This window comes from Phoxinus phoxinus (assembly GCF_949152265.1).
Source record: "Phoxinus phoxinus genome assembly, chromosome: 2".
NCBI classification, from domain to species: Eukaryota; Metazoa; Chordata; class Actinopteri; order Cypriniformes; family Leuciscidae; genus Phoxinus; species Phoxinus phoxinus.
In genome coordinates, this window is record NC_136877.1 from 937,095 (window position 1) to 954,771 (window position 17,677).

Genomic DNA, 17,677 nt, shown 5'->3' on the forward strand with positions numbered 1-17,677 from the left:
TGTATTATATCAGGTGATCTGTTGAAGGCCCTTCCAAACCGAAGCGGAGTCGTTTTAATTTCTCTCCATACTGAGAGAGACAGGCAGGTTGCCGCTTGATCCAACCCCATGGATTTAGAGCCTATGGATTTGGCCACTGAACGGTGCTCTCCGTTTACACAAGGTCTCTCAACTGAAGTTCAAGAGATCATTGGGAGTGCAAGGGCTCCTTCTACAAAAGTTTGTACGGCCTTAAAAGGAGGGTTTTTGCCTCTTGGTGCAAATCCTGTGTTGAGGACCTGTGGATGTTGAATTACAGCTGATTCGTCTATACTTGCATACATGGTGTGAGCTGTCTGATGCGGGCGCTGAGTCATTGCCTGTGTTGACTTGTGTTTGCATTGCATTGCTTGTGTGCATGGTTGTTATTTTGGGGTGGAGCAATGAAGGGAGGGGTGTGTTTCTTTTTGGTACGGGTTTGTTTGCATGGGAGGAAATTTTAAATATCAACAGTATTTTTCAGAAAATCGCAGAAATTACTGCCCCTTTAAGGAACTGATTGAGCTTTTCCCCCTTGCATGAATCATGAAAGGTAGACAGTTATTCAGACACTTAAGGCTCAGTCGTATATTATGTATGTTTGCATGGAAGACGAGTGATAAGCCTTCTGAGATGTGAACTTTTGTCCCACTTATTCTCAGAACATCCTACCAGAGATATTGGGCGAAAGCTGAAAGCAGCTCTGAAGGAGCAGCTACGAATGATTCATGAGAAGATTGAAGCCAAAAAGATCGCCAAACTAGCCCTTGCTGAGGTCCGTAGTGTTTTGGCTCAAGAGGAAGGGGAGAGACAAGCTACTCTTGCTGCTGAAAAAATTAAAGAAGAGGCAGAAGCTAAATTACAAAAGGAACGGATACAGAGAGAACAAGAGGAGAAACGAGCCAAGGAGAAAGCAGAGAGGGAGCGAGTGGAACAAGAAAATCTGGCCAAAGAAAAATTGGAAAAAGATAGACTTGAGAAAGAAAGAGCGGAAAAGGAAAGATTTGAGAAGGAAAAAGCGGAAAAAGAAAAACTGGAGAAAGAAAAATTGGAAAAAGAAAGATTGGCCAAAGAAAAAGCAGAAAAAGAAAGACTTGAGAAAGAAAAGGCAGAAAAAGAAAGATTGGCCAAAGAAAAGGCAGAAAAGGAAAGATTGGCCAAAGAAAAGGCAGAAAAAGAAAGACTTGAGAAAGAAAAGACAGAAAAAGAAAGATTGGCCAAAGAAAAGACAGAAAAGGAAAGATTGGCCAAAGAAAAGGCAGAAAAGGAAAGATTGGCCAAAGAAAAGGCAGAAAAGGAAAGATTGGCCAAAGAAAAGGCAGAAAAGGAAAGACTTGAGAAAGAAAAGGCAGAAAAGGAAAGATTGGCCAAAGAAAAGGCAGAAAAGGAAAGACTTGAGAAAGAAAAGGCAGAAAAGGAAAGATTGGCCAAAGAAAAGGCAGAAAAGGAAAGACTTGAGAAAGAAAAGGCAGAAAAGGAAAGATTGGCCAAAGAAAAGGCAGAAAAGGAAAGACTTGAGAAGGAAAAGGCAGAAAAAGAAAGATTGGCCAAAGAAAAGGCAGAAAAGGAAAGACTTGAGAAAGAAAAGGCAGAAAAAGAAAGATTGGCCAAAGAAAAGGCAGAAAAGGAAAGACTTGAGAAAGAAAAGGCAGAAAAAGAAAGACTTGAGAAAGAAAAGGCAGAAAAGGAAAGACTTGAGAAAGAAAAGGCAGAAAAAGAAAGACTTGAGAAAGAAAAGGCAGAAAAGGAAAGACTTGAGAAAGAAAAGGCAGAAAAAGAAAGATTGGCCAAAGAAAAGGCAGAAAAGGAAAGACTTGAGAAGGAAAAGGCAGAAAAAGAAAGATTGGCCAAAGAAAAGGCAGAAAAGGAAAGACTTGAGAAAGAAAAGGCAGAAAAAGAAAGATTGGCCAAAGAAAAGGCAGAAAAGGAAAGACTTGAGAAGGAAAAGGCAGAAACGGAAAGATTGGCCAAAGAAAAGGCAGAAAAAGAAAGACTTAAAAAAGAAAAGGCAGAAAAAGAAAGACTGGCCAAAGAAAAGGCAGAAAAGGAAAGATTGGCCAAAGAAAAGGCAGAAAAGGAAAGATTGGCCAAAGAAAAGGCAGAAAAAGAAAGACTTAAAAAAGAAAAGGCAGAAAAGGAAAGATTGGCCAAAGAAAAGGCAGAAAAGGAAAGATTGGCCAAAGAAAAGGCAGAAAAGGAAAGACTTGAGAAAGAAAAGGCAGAAAAGGAAAGATTGGCCAAAGAAAAGGCAGAAAAGGAAAGACTTGAGAAAGAAAAGGCAGAAAAGGAAAGATTGGCCAAAGAAAAGGCAGAAAAGGAAAGACTTGAGAAAGAAAAGGCAGAAAAGGAAAGATTTGAGAAAGAAAAGGCAGAAAAGGAAAGATTGGCCAAAGAAAAGGCAGAAAAGGAAAGACTTGGAGAAGAAAAGGAAAGATTGGCCAAAGAAAAGGCAGAAAAGGAAACACTTGAGAAAGAAAAGCCAGAAAAGGAAAGATTGGCCAAAGAAAAGGCAGAAAAGGAAACACTTGAGAAAGAAAAGCCAGAAAAGGAAAGATTGGCCAAAGAAAAGCCAGAAAAGGACAAACTTGAGAAAGAAAAGCCAGAAAAGGTAAGACTTGAGAAAGAAAAGCCAGAAAAGGAAAAACTTGAGAAAGAAAAGCCAGAAAAGGAAAAACTTGAGAAAGAAAAGCCAGAAAAGGAAAAACTTGAGAAAGGAAAGCCAGAAAAGGAAAAACTTGAGAAAGGAAAGGCAGAAAAGGAAAAACTTGAGAAAGAAAAAAGGGTAGAGAACAAAAGACTGGAGAAAGAAAGAGAGAAGGCACCAAAGGAGAAAACAGAGAAAGATGTAAAGGAGAAGAAAATGAAGGAAAGAGAAGACGTGAACAATAACAAACCAGAAATGGTGGCCAAATTAAACACAAAAGCACATGGACAAAAAGTTGATGAATCTGCAGATGAACAGAACACCAAAGAGGAGAAAATCTCTACTCGTGGTTTACTCAAATCTTCAAACAAAAAAATCAGCAAATGAATAATAGTGAACGGCCATAACCGAGAGATTTAAGTCAATAAAGATCAAAACTCCTAATGCATTGACCAGGAACCGTTTTGGGAAGTACGAAGCCAGACGAGCTGCTGGTAACTGGTGTAGAGATGAACTACACGAAACTCTACACCGCTGTAACTTTAGCTGAGAGAAACCAGTCGTAACCGAAGTGTCGAGTCCGACCCGTCTCAGCCAATCCGCTCGCTCAGATTAAACAGATCCATTAAGCTTCAGTCCAGGCTGCATTTTAAATACATTTAGTCAATTATATAAATTTGTGTGTTTAATAGATTTAATTAGTGAATATTTATGTTTTCAGTTTAAGTACCAGATAAAAACTGCTGTAGTTGCAAAATTAAATATCAATTTTAAGGTTATACATTTATAAAGATTATGGTCTTTGCTTAAATGCAGTTAGCTACTTTTTATTTGCTAACTACTTTTCTTTTGATGGTACACCGATTAGGACTCCGTTACACGCGACTTTGTGTTTCTGGGGATCGAATCACGAACCCCGTTTGGTGCTGGTCTGTTAACTCTGTTCTGGCGATCCGTGTTTTCACTGTTATACGGTAGGGGGCGCTGTTACACATCTTCTGGAAGAGTACTGAATCTCCAGAGCCAAACACAAGCGAAGAAGAAGCAGAAACAAGCGATAGAAGCATTACTGACGCACATGTAAAATAACGCGATCATCAACAGCGTATAAATCAACGTTACTGAATGAAATGTCGAACCCAGGACGGGTTAACGACTGTGAAGCTTCGAGGTGTTGATGGACTCAATCGACTCCATCTGTGTTTGATCATCGCTCTGAATCCCATCCGGACGAAGTCTTTGACAAAACACAATTTTCACTGCTTTTTTTACTTTTGTTTTTTTTATGACATTTCCCACATTCAAGTGTTGATAAAAAAATGTTGGTGCTGGCTTGAAACTTTTTTTAAAACGCTAGCAGGGAAAGAGTTGATGAATGTGTAAATGCATAATAATTTTCGTAATATATATTGTGTTTGTTACAAAAAATCTAAATCCATCACTTTCCCAGACTGAGATGGTTGTATATGGGCATAGAAAACTCAAATCTGTTAAGTGACTTGAAATCCTACGAAGCGCCTAAAAGGACATTGTGGTGAAGAAATTTAAGATGAGAGGATTTTTTTTCAAAATTTTTTCCGTTGGCTTGAAACTTTGCGTTCACTTGCAAATCTTTGTGTTTGCTTGCGGTACTTTTGCGTTCACTTGAAAAACTTTGGGTTCACTTGCAAATCTTTGGTGTTGGCTTGCGATACTTTTGCGTTCACTTGAAAAACTTTGCGTTTGCTTGCAGAACTTTTGCGTTCATACGAAAAACTTTGCGTTTGCTTGCAGAACTTTTGCGTTCATACGAAAAACTTTGCGTTTGCTTGCAAAACTTTTATGTTCGCTTGAAAAAACTTCAAGTTTGTTTGCGAAACTTTTGCGTTCGCTTGCGAAACCTTTGTGTTTGCTTGCAAATCTTTTGCGTTCTCTTGAAAAACTTTGCGTTTGCTTGCAAATATTTTGTTAGTTTAAAAAACTTTGCGTTTGCTTGCAAATATTTAGTTCATTTCAAAAAAACTTTACGTTCGCTTGCAAATATTTTGTTAGTTTAAAAAACTTTGCGTTCGCTTGCAAATCTTTTGTTCGCTTGAAAAAACTTCAAGTTTGCTTGCGGAACTTTTGCGTTCGCTTGCGAAACCTTTGTGTTTGCTTGCAAATCTTTTGCGTTCCCTTGAAAAACTTTGCGTTTGCTTGCAAATATTTAGTTCGTTTCAAAAAAACTTTACGTTCGCTTGCGAACTTTTGTGTTTGCTTGCAAATCTTTTGCGTTCGCTTGCGAAACTTTTGAGTTTGCTTGCAAATTTTTTGTTCGCTTAAAAAAATTGCGTTCGCTTGTAAATCTCTTGCAAATATTTTGCGTTCCCTAATTTTTACAAACACAAAGTTTCTTAGTGGAAGTAAAACATTTCACGAGAGAACTCAAAAACTTTGACAGATTTTTCCCTCCCATCATATTTTCTCCATCCCCATGATCCTGTAATCACTTGAATGTAAAAGATCATATTTCATTACGTTTTTTCTTCATTTGTTCCTGAATGCGTTAATATTCACTCCTTTCTCACGAATCCAATTTTTGTATATAAGTGTGAATTGTGTGACATTGACTGTGTAGCGATTAGTGAGCGGTTTTAAACATTGTATGTCCAATAATTTGTAAAACACGAATGTTGTTTCATGTGCCTTGAGTTCAGAACCACAATAACGGAGGAGACTAAATGATTATTAATCTCTTTCACACTGACAGCTTCTCTCAGTCGTTGTGGAAGAATTACTTTCACAGTGACAGTCTGTCCTAAAGTCTTTTTTAGTTATATGTGTGCGGTGTGAACACAGTCTATAATGCAGAACACATCCAGCATCAGTTCTGCTTTCCTGAGCGAGTGAAGGCTCAGTCTGCTGTCTGCAGTTATGTCTGCATTATTCTTTACTTATAGTTGTTGTGTTTGTGTACAGGGTTTTTCATCCAGTGAGATATTGATCCTATCAGCTGTAGTTCTCTGGTGAACAACCATTTATTGCTGAGTGAAACATTTAACTGTGTTAATCGTATAATACCAATCATATAATGGCATGTTTTTGGGTGTTCAATTTGAAGTGTGTAATTTCTTCGCCACTTGGGGCACCGAGATATGATACCACACCAGATATCACACCAGATATCACACCAGATACCACACCAGATACCACACCAGATATCACACCAGATATGTTTATATACAAGTTTCTGGGTAAAAACATAACCGTCTGCAGAATAATTTCCACATCTGCTATTGTCTCATGTCTTTCTGCTTCAACACACAGCAATGCTTTGCAACGTTTGAGAGAAATCAACATGCGAATGACTGAATTATAGTGCATATTTACGTGTGATAGGAGAAAGTACTTCTCATCATTTTAATGTATTTATTGAAATAGTTTATTAAGTGTTCAATGAAACTGTGCTGTGTTAAATATTCTGAGGTAACTGCCTCCAATAAATGTGAATTGTTCTCTTATTTAAAATATATTTGATCTGTTTGAAACACGGTCTGCTTTACTCCTTTGTGTAATGTTTTTCCTTGCAAAAAAATTCTTAATGTCTTAAAATATCTTGAATGTAACTCGACACCCTTCCCAGCAAGCAATTTTGCATTTAAAAGATGTCTAATATCCGTCCAAAGCCCAGACGTCTAGGCTAAAACAAGGCGAAATTTGGGCGGTCAGTGGAAATTTAATAGACATCAAACCATAGCCCAAAAATAGACCAGTCATCAATTAGATAACAAAGAATAAATAAATGTGAAGAAATGAAACACCTTGTAATCACGGTTTACTTCACTTACATGTTATTTAAGCAAAAACGACATGTAACCAAATTCAAGGTTATTTTGGCTAGAAGTGGGTTACTCATAGCCGGACTATATCGGGTCTATAGACGGTGAAAGGACGGCCATTGCTTGCTTGATTGCCTCATTTAGTATGCGCAGTTCTATGAATATGCAAATGAGCCCCGCCTCCACTCACTCACTCACTCAGAGATCCACTGGTGGACGATCACACGTTGATCTGATTGGTTACAAGGTAGTGTGTGACGTCAGAAACACCAGCGATTTCAACCCGTGTTTTTGAGACTGTCTTTGGTTCACTGCAGTTTTAAGCAGAAAATACTCAGCAATGCTGTCGACTTATGAACTTACACATGGTGTGTGTTAAAGCAGATTAATAACACCACATAAACATTAAAAGCTGGATTTTCAAAAGCATCTAATGTGAGTTTTGCGTGACCTTTATAGCCGCACTGAAAGAGACGATGGATAATTCATAAATTAAAGGAAACAAGAACATTCAAACTGAACAAACAAGTGAATTCTAGACTAAGATTGTTTCAGTCACAGTTTTCTGAGACTCCACCCACATGCTCTTCTGATTGGCTGTGATCTTTGATTTGTGCGCCTCACTGTTAGGATACAGTGTAAGGTATTTTTGGTGTTGTCTGATTGTCCTCCACATTCACACAGGTCTGACCGAGAAGCCGGTTACGCTGGAGTCAAGCAAGAACGCCTTAGAAGAGCAAGGTAAGGAAGACGGTGAAAGCATTCACAGACTAGTGTATATTCTCACACGCAAACCATTACAAATAGCGTAATATACTGTTAACTCCCCGAGCGTCAGCAATGAAAGAAGCCAAGCATGTTTCCTCAGAAGGATTTGCTCTCCATGCGTATGAAGATTTTAATGGTTTTGACTTTGTTCTCACAAAATATAAGTTTATTAGTCATTATGGGCCAGATCCAGTAAATCAAAGCAAGCTGACGTGCAAAAATGTTTGTTGAGAAACAAGTTTGAAAAAGTACTTTGTTAAAAATTAGTCAAGTCATCTTCATTTATATAGCGCTTTTAATAATGTAGATTGTTTATAAACTTATAATTTAAGGTAACAGATTGTTTTGGCTTCATAGCGGTTCTTGAATAAAGATATTTTCCAGCTAAAGTTAGTTTTGATTGACTGATTGTCACCAAATTTAAAACACAACTTAATCTAGACGCCTTCTACACATCTGCCAAATTTCATAATGGTTGGCCATTTAGATTTGACGTTATAAGCTGAAATTAGATTTCTGACTGCCGTGTTTGTTTATATAGCGCCCCCTATTGACTGAATCTCATGCAACTTGATGTGTGTCTTAACAATGTTCTTTAGTTCATGCTTCAACTTTCTCAAGTTTGAACGTTGTGTTTAGGAGATAAAGGTCACCTAATGAAAAGTGAGCTATGCCAGACCAATGTTCCCTTATATCTTTGCAGCGTTTCGCTGTCAACAATCTCCAGCCCCATCTCTGATGATGTATGCTCTCCCGGTGTTTGCAAGTGGAGCTATAAAATGCAATACTTGCTTAATTCCTCACTCTTTAATGTGTTGATAATTACTGGAGGAACTTTCCAATTGTGGAAATGTTTAGAACCGCTCTACATTTCCACACAAGAATCTCATAATCCCCTTTTCAGATTTATCAGAACAACAGTAAACTAGAGATGCACGATATATCGGCCACCATATCGGTATCGGCCGATCTATGTTCATTTGTAATGTTATCGGTATCGGCCGATATATGTTCATTTGTAATATTATCGGCCGATCTATGTTAATTTGTAATGTTATCGGTATCGGCGATATATGTTCATTTGTAATGTTATCGGTATCGGCCGATCTATGTTAATTTGTAATGTTATCGGTATCGGCCGATATATGTTCATTTGTAATGTTATCGGTATCGGCCGATATATGTTCATTTGTAATGTTATCGGTATCGGCCGATATATGTTCATTTGTTATGTTATCGGTATTGGCGATATATGTTAATTTGTAATGTTATCGGTATCGGCGATATATGTTAATTTGTAATGTTATCGGTATCGGCCGATCTATGGTAATTTGTAATGTTATCGGTATAGGCCGATATGTGTTCATTTGTAATGTTATCGGTATCGGCCGATCTATGTTAATTTGTAATGTTATCGGTATCGGCCGATCTATGTTAATTTGTAATGTTATCGGTATCGGCCGATATGTGTTCATTTGTAATGTTATCGGTATCGGCCGATCTATGTTAATTTGTAATGTTATCGGTATCGGCCGATATATGTTCATTTGTAATGTTATCGGTATCGGCCGATCTATGTTAATTTGTAATGTTATCGGTATCGGCCGATATATGTTCATTTGTTATGTTATCGGTATCGGCGATATATGTTCATTTGTAATGTTATCGGTATCGGCGATATATGTTAATTTGTAATGTTATCGGTATCGGCCGATCTATGGTAATTTGTAATGTTATCGGTATCGGCCGATATGTGTTCATTTGTAATGTTATCGGTATCGGCCGATCTATGTTAATTTGTAATGTTATCGGTATCGGCCGATCTATGTTAATTTGTAATGTTATCGGTATCGGCGATATATGTTAATTTGTAATATTATCGTATCGCCAATATTGTTCTGCCCTTTATCTCAAACGCCTTGCTTGAGTATGCAGTCAGATAACGCCTCCCAAAGACAACAGACACAGGAATGGTTTCCAAGGTTTACTGCTGCCCAAGGAATAACGTAAAACTGTAAAAAATACAATATACAAAATCCTAAATGTACAGAGTCAATTACACAATTTGCATAAGCACAACAAAGGCTTTTTACATCGCATATAGCAACTATACCAGAACAGATTGTGCAACTTACAAAACAAAGAAAACTAAATTTACAATCTTGGATATAAGATATAATAGAAGATAAACAACTAAATATGCAGGAATTATAATGTAGCAACATCTACATACCGAAAGTGCCTTCAAACAACGTAAATTAAGGAGCAATAGTAGCCATAACCGCATGCTCTTCTTTGCTGCTGGGCTCACATCTGTGATGTCATCATATAAGGACTTTACTGATACTACATGCAATACCCAACTTTGAACAGAGGGGGTCACTATAGTACAACTTTTATATCAAATAAATGCAGAATGTTCATATAGAACAGCACAGATATATTGATTGATTGATTGATTCCTTTATTGTCATTGTACTTTACATACAATTAATTTTTTATACTTTCCAACATATACAGCAAAGCAAAGAGTAGTCAGATTCATAGTGCAAATTGTCCATTGTATGTTTACTTAATTGTCTAGCATGTCAGAGTATCTTGTGGTAATAAGTTGAGGATGTAGTTTCAGTTCATGGTTCATTATCCTGTGTGTGAACAGTCTGTTTCTTCCTAAAATCAATAAGTTCTTTCGTTTTCTTGATGTTTAGGGTTAGATTATTCTCCGTGCACCACGTCGTCAGCCTCTGTACCTCCTCTCTGTATGCAAACTCATCTCCTCTGGTGATCAGCCCCAGCACAGTCGTGTCATCCGCAAATTTAAATATGATGTTGGTATCATTAGATGGTACACAGTCATAAGTATACAAGGAGTAAAGAAATGGACTTAGCACACAGCCTTGTGGGGCTCCTGTGCTGATTAGCGTAGTTGTGGAATAATGTTTCACTGACTGTTGCCTCTTTGTTAGGAAGTCTTTAATCCACAGGCAGATGTTGTGCTGTATGCCTAGGTCAGACATCTTGTAAAACAGTCTGTTTGATAAGATGGTATTAAAAGCAGAACTGTGGTCAATGAACAGAAGCCGTGCATACGTCCCTTGATGTTCCAGGGGGTGCAGTACAGTGTGGAGTGCAGTGTTGATGGCATCATCTGTCGACCTGTTGGCCCTATATGCGTACTGGTGGGGGTCCATGGTGTGTGGCAGAGCAGACTTGATATGATATAAGACCAGCCTCTCCATGAGGGATGTTATAGTAGCCTGCTTTGGCACCGGCACTATTATAGACGTCTTCAGGCAGGTTGGAACAGTGCACTGCAACAGAGACAAGTTGAAGATGTTTGTGAGTACCTCACCCAACTCAACTGCTCAGTCTCGGAGTGCACGCCCTGGAATGCCGTCTGGTCCAGATGCTTTCCATGCCTTGATTTTACGGAGAGTGCGTATCACCTCAGTTGGTTGAAGAATGAGCACCTGGCTATTTATGTCTGGAGCAGGGTTGATGGTAGTCTCAGTACTTTCCACCTCAAAGCGGCTGAAGAACCGGTTAAGCTGTTCTGCCATTGAAGCACTGCTATTAGACAGGCAAGTGGTGTTACCCTGCCCAGTCTTATATGGTCTTACTGGTCTTACTGGTCCTACTGGTCTTATATCATGTGCCGAATCCCCTGCCAAGCCCGGCGGGGGTCGGAGTTGCAGAAGTGGTTCTCAATCCTCTGCTTGTAAACGGCCTTAGCCTCCCTGATGCCCTTCCTCAAATTCGTCCTGGCTGCACTGTAAAGCTGCCTGTCACCGGACCGAAAAGCAAAATTACGGACCTGCAGCAGGTGTTTTACATTGTTGTTCATCCACGGCTTGTTGTTAGGAAATATAAAAATCCGTTTCGTGGGGGTGACATTGTCAATGCAGCATTTTATATAGAATAGCACAGAGGATGTATAGATGTCGATTTTATTGTCCACAAATACGGTCCAGTCAGTGCGTCTGAAGCAGTCCTGCAGCTGCTCAGACGCTCCTTCCGGCCATATTTGTATTATTAGCAGTGGGTTTGATTCGGTTGATAATTGGTCTATATGCTGGAGTCAAAAACAGAGAAATATGGTCAGACAGTCCTAAGTGGGGGAGAGGTGATGCCTTATATCCATGCTTGACGTTACTATAAACATGGTCAAGTATGTTTTTCCCCCTTGTGGGGCACTTTACATGCTGGTCAAATTTTGGGAGAACAGTTTTTAGGTTGGCTCTGTTGAAATCACCTGCTATGACAAAGGCTCCTTCTGGATAAGCCCGCTGTTGTTTTCTAATAGCAATTAGCAAGTAGGCTAAAGCCGTTTTGATGTTGGCATCCGGAGGTACGTAAACAGCAGTGATAACAACAACTGTAAATTCCCGCGGCAGGTAGAAGGGGCGACATTTTACTGTTAAATACTCCAAGTCCGGGGAGCAGTAGGTGTCAGTTATTACAGCGTTTGTACACCAATTGTCGTTAGTGTAAACACATAGCCCCCCTCCCCTGTTCTTACCGGAATCCACGGTCCTGTCGGCTCGGTGCACTACACGGCCTGCTAGTTGAATAGCCTCCGCTGGGATCGCTGGCTTGAGCCAAGTCTCCGTAATTACCATGGCACAGCAGTCCTGGATGGTTTTCTGCGTAGAAGTTCCAGCTCACCGATTTTGTTGGTGAGTGATCTTGCGTTTGTGACGAAGAGGCTCGGCAGTGGAGGCTTGTGTGGGTCTCTGCCTAGCCTAGCTCTGCAGCCCCGCTTCTGCCTCCGTTCACATCGCCGCCTCTGTCGCTTCTCGGCTGGGAGAGTAATCCACGGAGTCCCCGGTGGTCTGGCGAGCTCAGATGGTATGTTGTGTCTAGGATCTTCCTGGTTAAAAATACAGCCCCCAGGCGTCGAACTGATGTCGAGAAGTTCGTGCCGGCTGTATTTTATGTATACTTGTGCATACGTGTTTCTTAGAAAGAGATAAACTATTAGTAAACTACTCAAAACATGTCTATATGTGGAGAGCTGAGCCGCTGCGTGTGCACGCGCCGCCATCTAAATTTGTAATGTTATCGGTATCGCCGATATATGTTCATTTGTAATGTTATCGGTATCGCCGATATATGTTCATTTGTAATGTTATCGGTATCGCCGATATATGTTCATTTGTAATATTATCGTATCGCCGATATATGTTCATTTGTAATGTTATCGGTATCGCCGATATATGTTCATTTGTAATGTTATCGGTATCGGGCATTATATATATGTTCATTTGTAATATTATCGGTATCGCCGATATATATTCATTTTTAATGTCATCGGTATCGGCCGATATATGTTCATTTTTAAATGTTATCGGTATCGGCCGATATGTTTATCTTTAATGTTATCGGTATCGGCCGATATGTTTATCTTTAATGTTATCGGTATCGGCCGATATGTTTATCTTTAATGTTATCGGTATCGGCCGATATGTTTATCTTTAATGTTATCGGTATCGGCCGATATGTTTATCTTTAATGTTATCGGTATCGGCCGATATGTTTATCTTTAATGTTATCGGTATCGGCCGATATGTTTATCTTTAATGTTATCGGTATCAGCCGATATGTTTATATTTAATGTTATCGTATCGGACGATATATGTTCATTTTTAATGTTATCGGTATCGGCCCAATAAGAACATTTGTCTGATATATTAAAGCCGATAAATAATGTATTATTTCCTTCAGCTGAGACTCTTCAGATGCGACTGTTCAACAGGATGGTTCTGAATTGCTTGAAATATGACTGGAATCACTTTGAAAAAATAAAATAGTGCAACATGTGCAGCGCAAGTCTGTCATATCGGCTACATTAAATTATCACGAGAACATCATTATGATTGTGTGCTTGAGATGTGGGTTTTAATGGTGAGACTTCTGTTTTTGTAATCAGGCTCTCAGAAAAATTTATATAAAAATTTGTATTTAGATTTATCGGCCAATATATCGGTTGTCGGCTGTCAGATATAAAGAATTATCTGTATTTTCATAAAGGCCAAGGTTTTAAGGCTTTTAATATACAGTTTTAATATACAGAAGTATGAATGTTGTCATTTGTTGCATTTCAGAGTTACATGCAGAATTTCTGCCGGGTGAAAACAAAGGTAAGATAAATATTTCATTACTCGTGATTTGTTTCTGTATGTATTTTTATATGCTAAATTACAACATGTGTGTCCTGTAAAGACTCTCCACATGAATCTACACCCAGTGCTGGACCTCCACTAGAGTCTGAGGTTAGATCTTCCTCCAGTCCTGAGTCTGCGCCGGAGACGGCAGCGTCAGCAGGAGCGCCGGCGCTGGAGTCCGGCGGGGACAAAGAAGGTGTTGAGCTGGTTATTAATGATGAACTAACCCTATAAAGGTCGTGATGCACCGAAATGAAATTCATGTTAACTGTTTTACTTTTTTTTTTTTTTTGTATAATTGCATTTACAAATACATATTAGACTTGTTTTAAAAGTAAACACAGAAATTAAAATGTTATTTAAACAATAAGTTTAATTATCAGTTAATTAGTCAAATTGATGTAAATTGACAAAAGTAAATTTCACATGGCAGTTTTATGTCTTTTTAATAATAGAAATGTTTCTATTCCAGTTTGTTAATGCAATAAAAGAATTTAAACAACGGCCGCAATAATTAGTTTTCAAGACGAATTTGCAGATCTGCTTTGAATAGTGAAAAAGTACACACTACATTTTATTAAGATCTTTTCAATTAAACCGAATGTTGTGATTTATTTACAGACAAAAAGAAGAAACCAAAACTTCTTAATAAATTTGACAAAACAATCAAATCTGAGATCAACGCTGCAGAGAAATTACGCAAGAAGGTACCGGCGCGTGCGCACACTACACCGGCAGAATAATGCGTTTGGTAAACTTGTGGACCGTATAATAGAAGTCCGTCTCTTTTTCAGGGCAAAGTTGAGGAATCTCTCCGAGCTTTTGAAGCTCTTGTGCAGAAATTCCCACATAGTCCGCGGTGCCGATACGGAAAAGCCCAGGTAACACATTAGCATGACAGCTAACATTAGATATGTTTACATCCAAAGTTGTGAATTTACAAAAATGTGCAAAATTGTAATATTACATAAAACTGTACGTTCCTGCAATCGTGCGGTTTCCCTCCATCATAACGAGTGTGTGTCGAGCGTCAGAGAAACTCAGTCACCGCTGTCGTGTTCTCTGGCGTTCGGATGCTGGTGTTCGGGAACACACTCGTGTGTGTGAGACGCTTCTGGAGGGAACTACACACACTCATTCTGATCACACACTGACTTTCAGAAACACCAAACCAACATTAGAGACGCTGCGATGTGATTGGTCCGCTGGTTACTCCCGTTATCCAATCACAGCCGTTGCTGAGGAAACGCCACATGAGTTTTTGAGGGATAAAAATTGTATCCGCCTCAATTGATTTTTATGCACATTTTTATCATTTATGCACATTGATGGTGTTTCCACCAATTGCGATATCCCAAAATGTGCATGAAACTAGGAGGATGGAAACATGGCAGTGTGTGTCTCTGAGCAGTGTGTTGTGTTGTGTGTGTCTCTGAGCAGTGTGTTGTGTTGTGTGTGTCTGAGCAGTGTGTTGTGTTGTGTGTCTCTGAGCAGTGTGTTGTGTTGTGTGTGTCTCTGAGCAGTGTGTTGTGTTGTGTGTCTCTGAGCAGTGTGTTGTGTTGTGTGTCTCTGAGCAGTGTGTTGTGTTGTGTGTCTCTGAGCAGTGTGTTGTGTTGTGTGTGTCTCTGAGCAGTGTGTTGTGTTGTGTGTCTCTGAGCAGTGTGTGTCTCTGAGCAGTGTGTGTCTCTGAGCAGTGTGTTGTGTGTGTGTCTCTGAGCGTTGTGTTGTGTGTCTCTGAGCAGTGTGTTGTGTTGTGTGTCTGAGCAGTGTGTTGTGTTGTGTGTCTGAGCAGTGTGTTGTGTTGTGTGTCTCTGAGCAGTGTGTTGTGTGTGTGTGTCTCTGAGCAGTGTGTTGTGTTGTGTGTCTCTGAGCAGTGTGTTGTGTGTCTCTGAGCAGTGTGTTGTGTTGTGTGTCTCTGAGCAGTGTGTTGTGTTGTGTGTCTCTGAGCGTTGTGTTGTGTGTCTCTGAGCAGTGTGTTATGTTGTGTGTCTCTGAGCAGTGTGTTGTGTTGTGTGTCTCTGAGCAGTGTGTTGTGTTGTGTGTCTCTGAGCAGTGTGTTGTATTGTGTTGTGTGTGTGTCTCTGAGCAGTGTGTTGTGTTGTGTTGTGTGTGTGTCTCTGAGCAGTGTGTTGTGTTGTGTGTCTCTGAGCGTTGTGTTGTGTGTCTCTGAGCAGTGTGTTGTGTTGTGTGTCTCTGAGCAGTGTGTTGTGTTGTGTTGTGTGTGTGTCTCTGAGCAGTGTGTTGTGTGTGTGTCTCTGAGCAGTGTGTTGTGTTGTGTGTGTGTCTCTGAGCAGTGTGTTGTGTTGTGTGTCTCTGAGCAGTGTGTTGTGTGTCTCTGAGCAGTGTGTTGTGTTGTGTGTCTCTGAGCAGTGTGTTGTGTTGTGTTGTGTGTGTGTCTCTGAGCAGTGTGTTGTGTGTGTGTCTCTGAGCAGTGTGTTGTGTTGTGTGTGTGTCTCTGAGCAGTGTGTTGTGTTGTGTGTCTCTGAGCAGTGTGTTGTGTTGTGTGTCTCTGAGCAGTGTGCTGTGTGTGTGTTTAGGCTGAAGATGACTCCGCAGAGAGGAAGCGCAGTAATGAGTTGCTCCTGAAGGCTGTGAACACGTACAGAGAAGCCGCGGATCTCCCAGACGCTCCTCCTGATCTGGTCAAAGCGGCGCTGAAGAGACGGGCCGACAGACAGCAGTTCTTGGGTACTTCACTTTCACTGTTTCACTATGACATTAATGCGATTAATCGCGAGTTAACTATGACATTAATGTGATTAATCGCGAGTTAACTATGACATTAATGTGATTAATCGCGAGTTAACTATGACATTAATGTGATTAATCGCGAGTTAACTATGACATTAATGCGATTAATCGCGAGTTAACTATGACATTAATGCGATTAATCGCGAGTTAACTATGACATTAATGTGATTAATCGCGAGTTAACTATGACAGTAATGTGATTAATCGCGAGTTAACTATGACATTAATGTGATTAATCGCGAGTTAACTATGACATTAATGTGATTAATCGCGAGTTAACTATGACAGTAATGTGATTAATCGCGAGTTAACTATGACATTAATGTGATTAATCGCGAGTTAACTATGACATTAATGTGATCAATCGCGAGTTAACTATGGCAGTAATGTGATTAATCGCGAGTTAACTGTGACATTAATGCGATTAATCGCGAGTTAATTATGACATTAATGCGATTAATCGCGAGTTAACTATGACATTAATGTGATTAATCGCGAGTCAACTATGACAGTAATGTGATTAATCGCGAGTTAACTATGACATTAATGTGATTAATCGCGAGTTAACTATGACATTAATGTGATTAATCGCGAGTTAACTATGACATTAATGTGATTAATCGCAAGTTAACTATGACATTAATGTGATTAATCGCGAGTTAACTATGGCAGTAATGCGATTAATCGCGAGTTAACTGTGACAGTAATGCGATTAATCGCGAGTTAATTATGACATTAATGCGATTAATCGCGAGTTAACTATGACAGTAAAGCGATTAATCACGAGTTAATTATGACAGTAATGCGATTAATCACGAGTTAACTATGACATTAATGCGATTAATCGCGAGTTAACTACGACAGTAATGTGATTAATCGCGAGTTAACTATGACAGTAAAGCGATTAATCTCGAGTTAATTATGACAATAATGTGATTAATCGCGAGTTAACTGTGACATTAATGCGATTAATCGCGAGTTAACTATGGCATTAATGCGATTAATCGCGAGTTAACTATGACAGTAATGTGATTAATCGCGAGTTAACTATGGCATTAATGTGATTAATCGCGAGTTAACTATGACAGCAATGTGATTAATCGCGAGTTAACTATGACATTAATGTGATTAATCGCGAGTTAACTATGACAGTAAAGCGATTAATCTCGAGTTAATTATGACAATAATGTGATTAATCGTGAGTTAACTGTGACATTAATGCGATTAATCGCGAGTTAACTGTGACATTAATGCGATTAATCGCGAGTTAACTATGGCATTAATGCGATTAATCGCGAGTTAACTATGACAGCAATGTGATTAATCGCGAGTTAACTATGACATTAATGTGATTAATCGCGAGTTAACTATGACATTAATGTGATTAATCGCGAGTTAACTATGGCATTAACGCGATTAATCGCGAGTTAACTATGACAGTAATGCGATTAATCGCGAGTTAACTATTACATTAATGCGATTAATCACGATTTAATATTTTAATCGTTTGACAGCCCTAATATAAATATAAATCT

General features: G+C 39.2%; 1 protein-coding gene across 10 annotated transcripts in view; it reads left to right on the forward strand.

Moving 5' to 3' along the window:
- unm_hu7910 (un-named hu7910) overlaps nucleotides 1-17,677 on the forward strand; it is a 63,019-nt gene that overhangs the window by 27,907 nt on the left and 17,435 nt on the right. For 6 of the 10 annotated variants that reach the window (XM_079637405.1, XM_079637402.1, XM_079637407.1 and 3 more), the window contains one exon: nucleotides 681-6,141. In XM_079637405.1, coding sequence (XP_079493531.1) covers nucleotides 681-3,049 — 2,369 coding nt within the window. In that variant the 3' untranslated portion in view covers nucleotides 3,050-6,141. Of the gene's footprint in view, nucleotides 1-680; nucleotides 6,142-7,143; nucleotides 7,201-13,331; nucleotides 13,368-13,449; nucleotides 13,588-14,012; nucleotides 14,099-14,185; nucleotides 14,273-15,928; nucleotides 16,080-17,677 lie in introns of those variants that run through there. The other 4 variants (XR_013800437.1, XM_079637410.1, XM_079637403.1 and 1 more) reach the window with 2 other exon arrangements.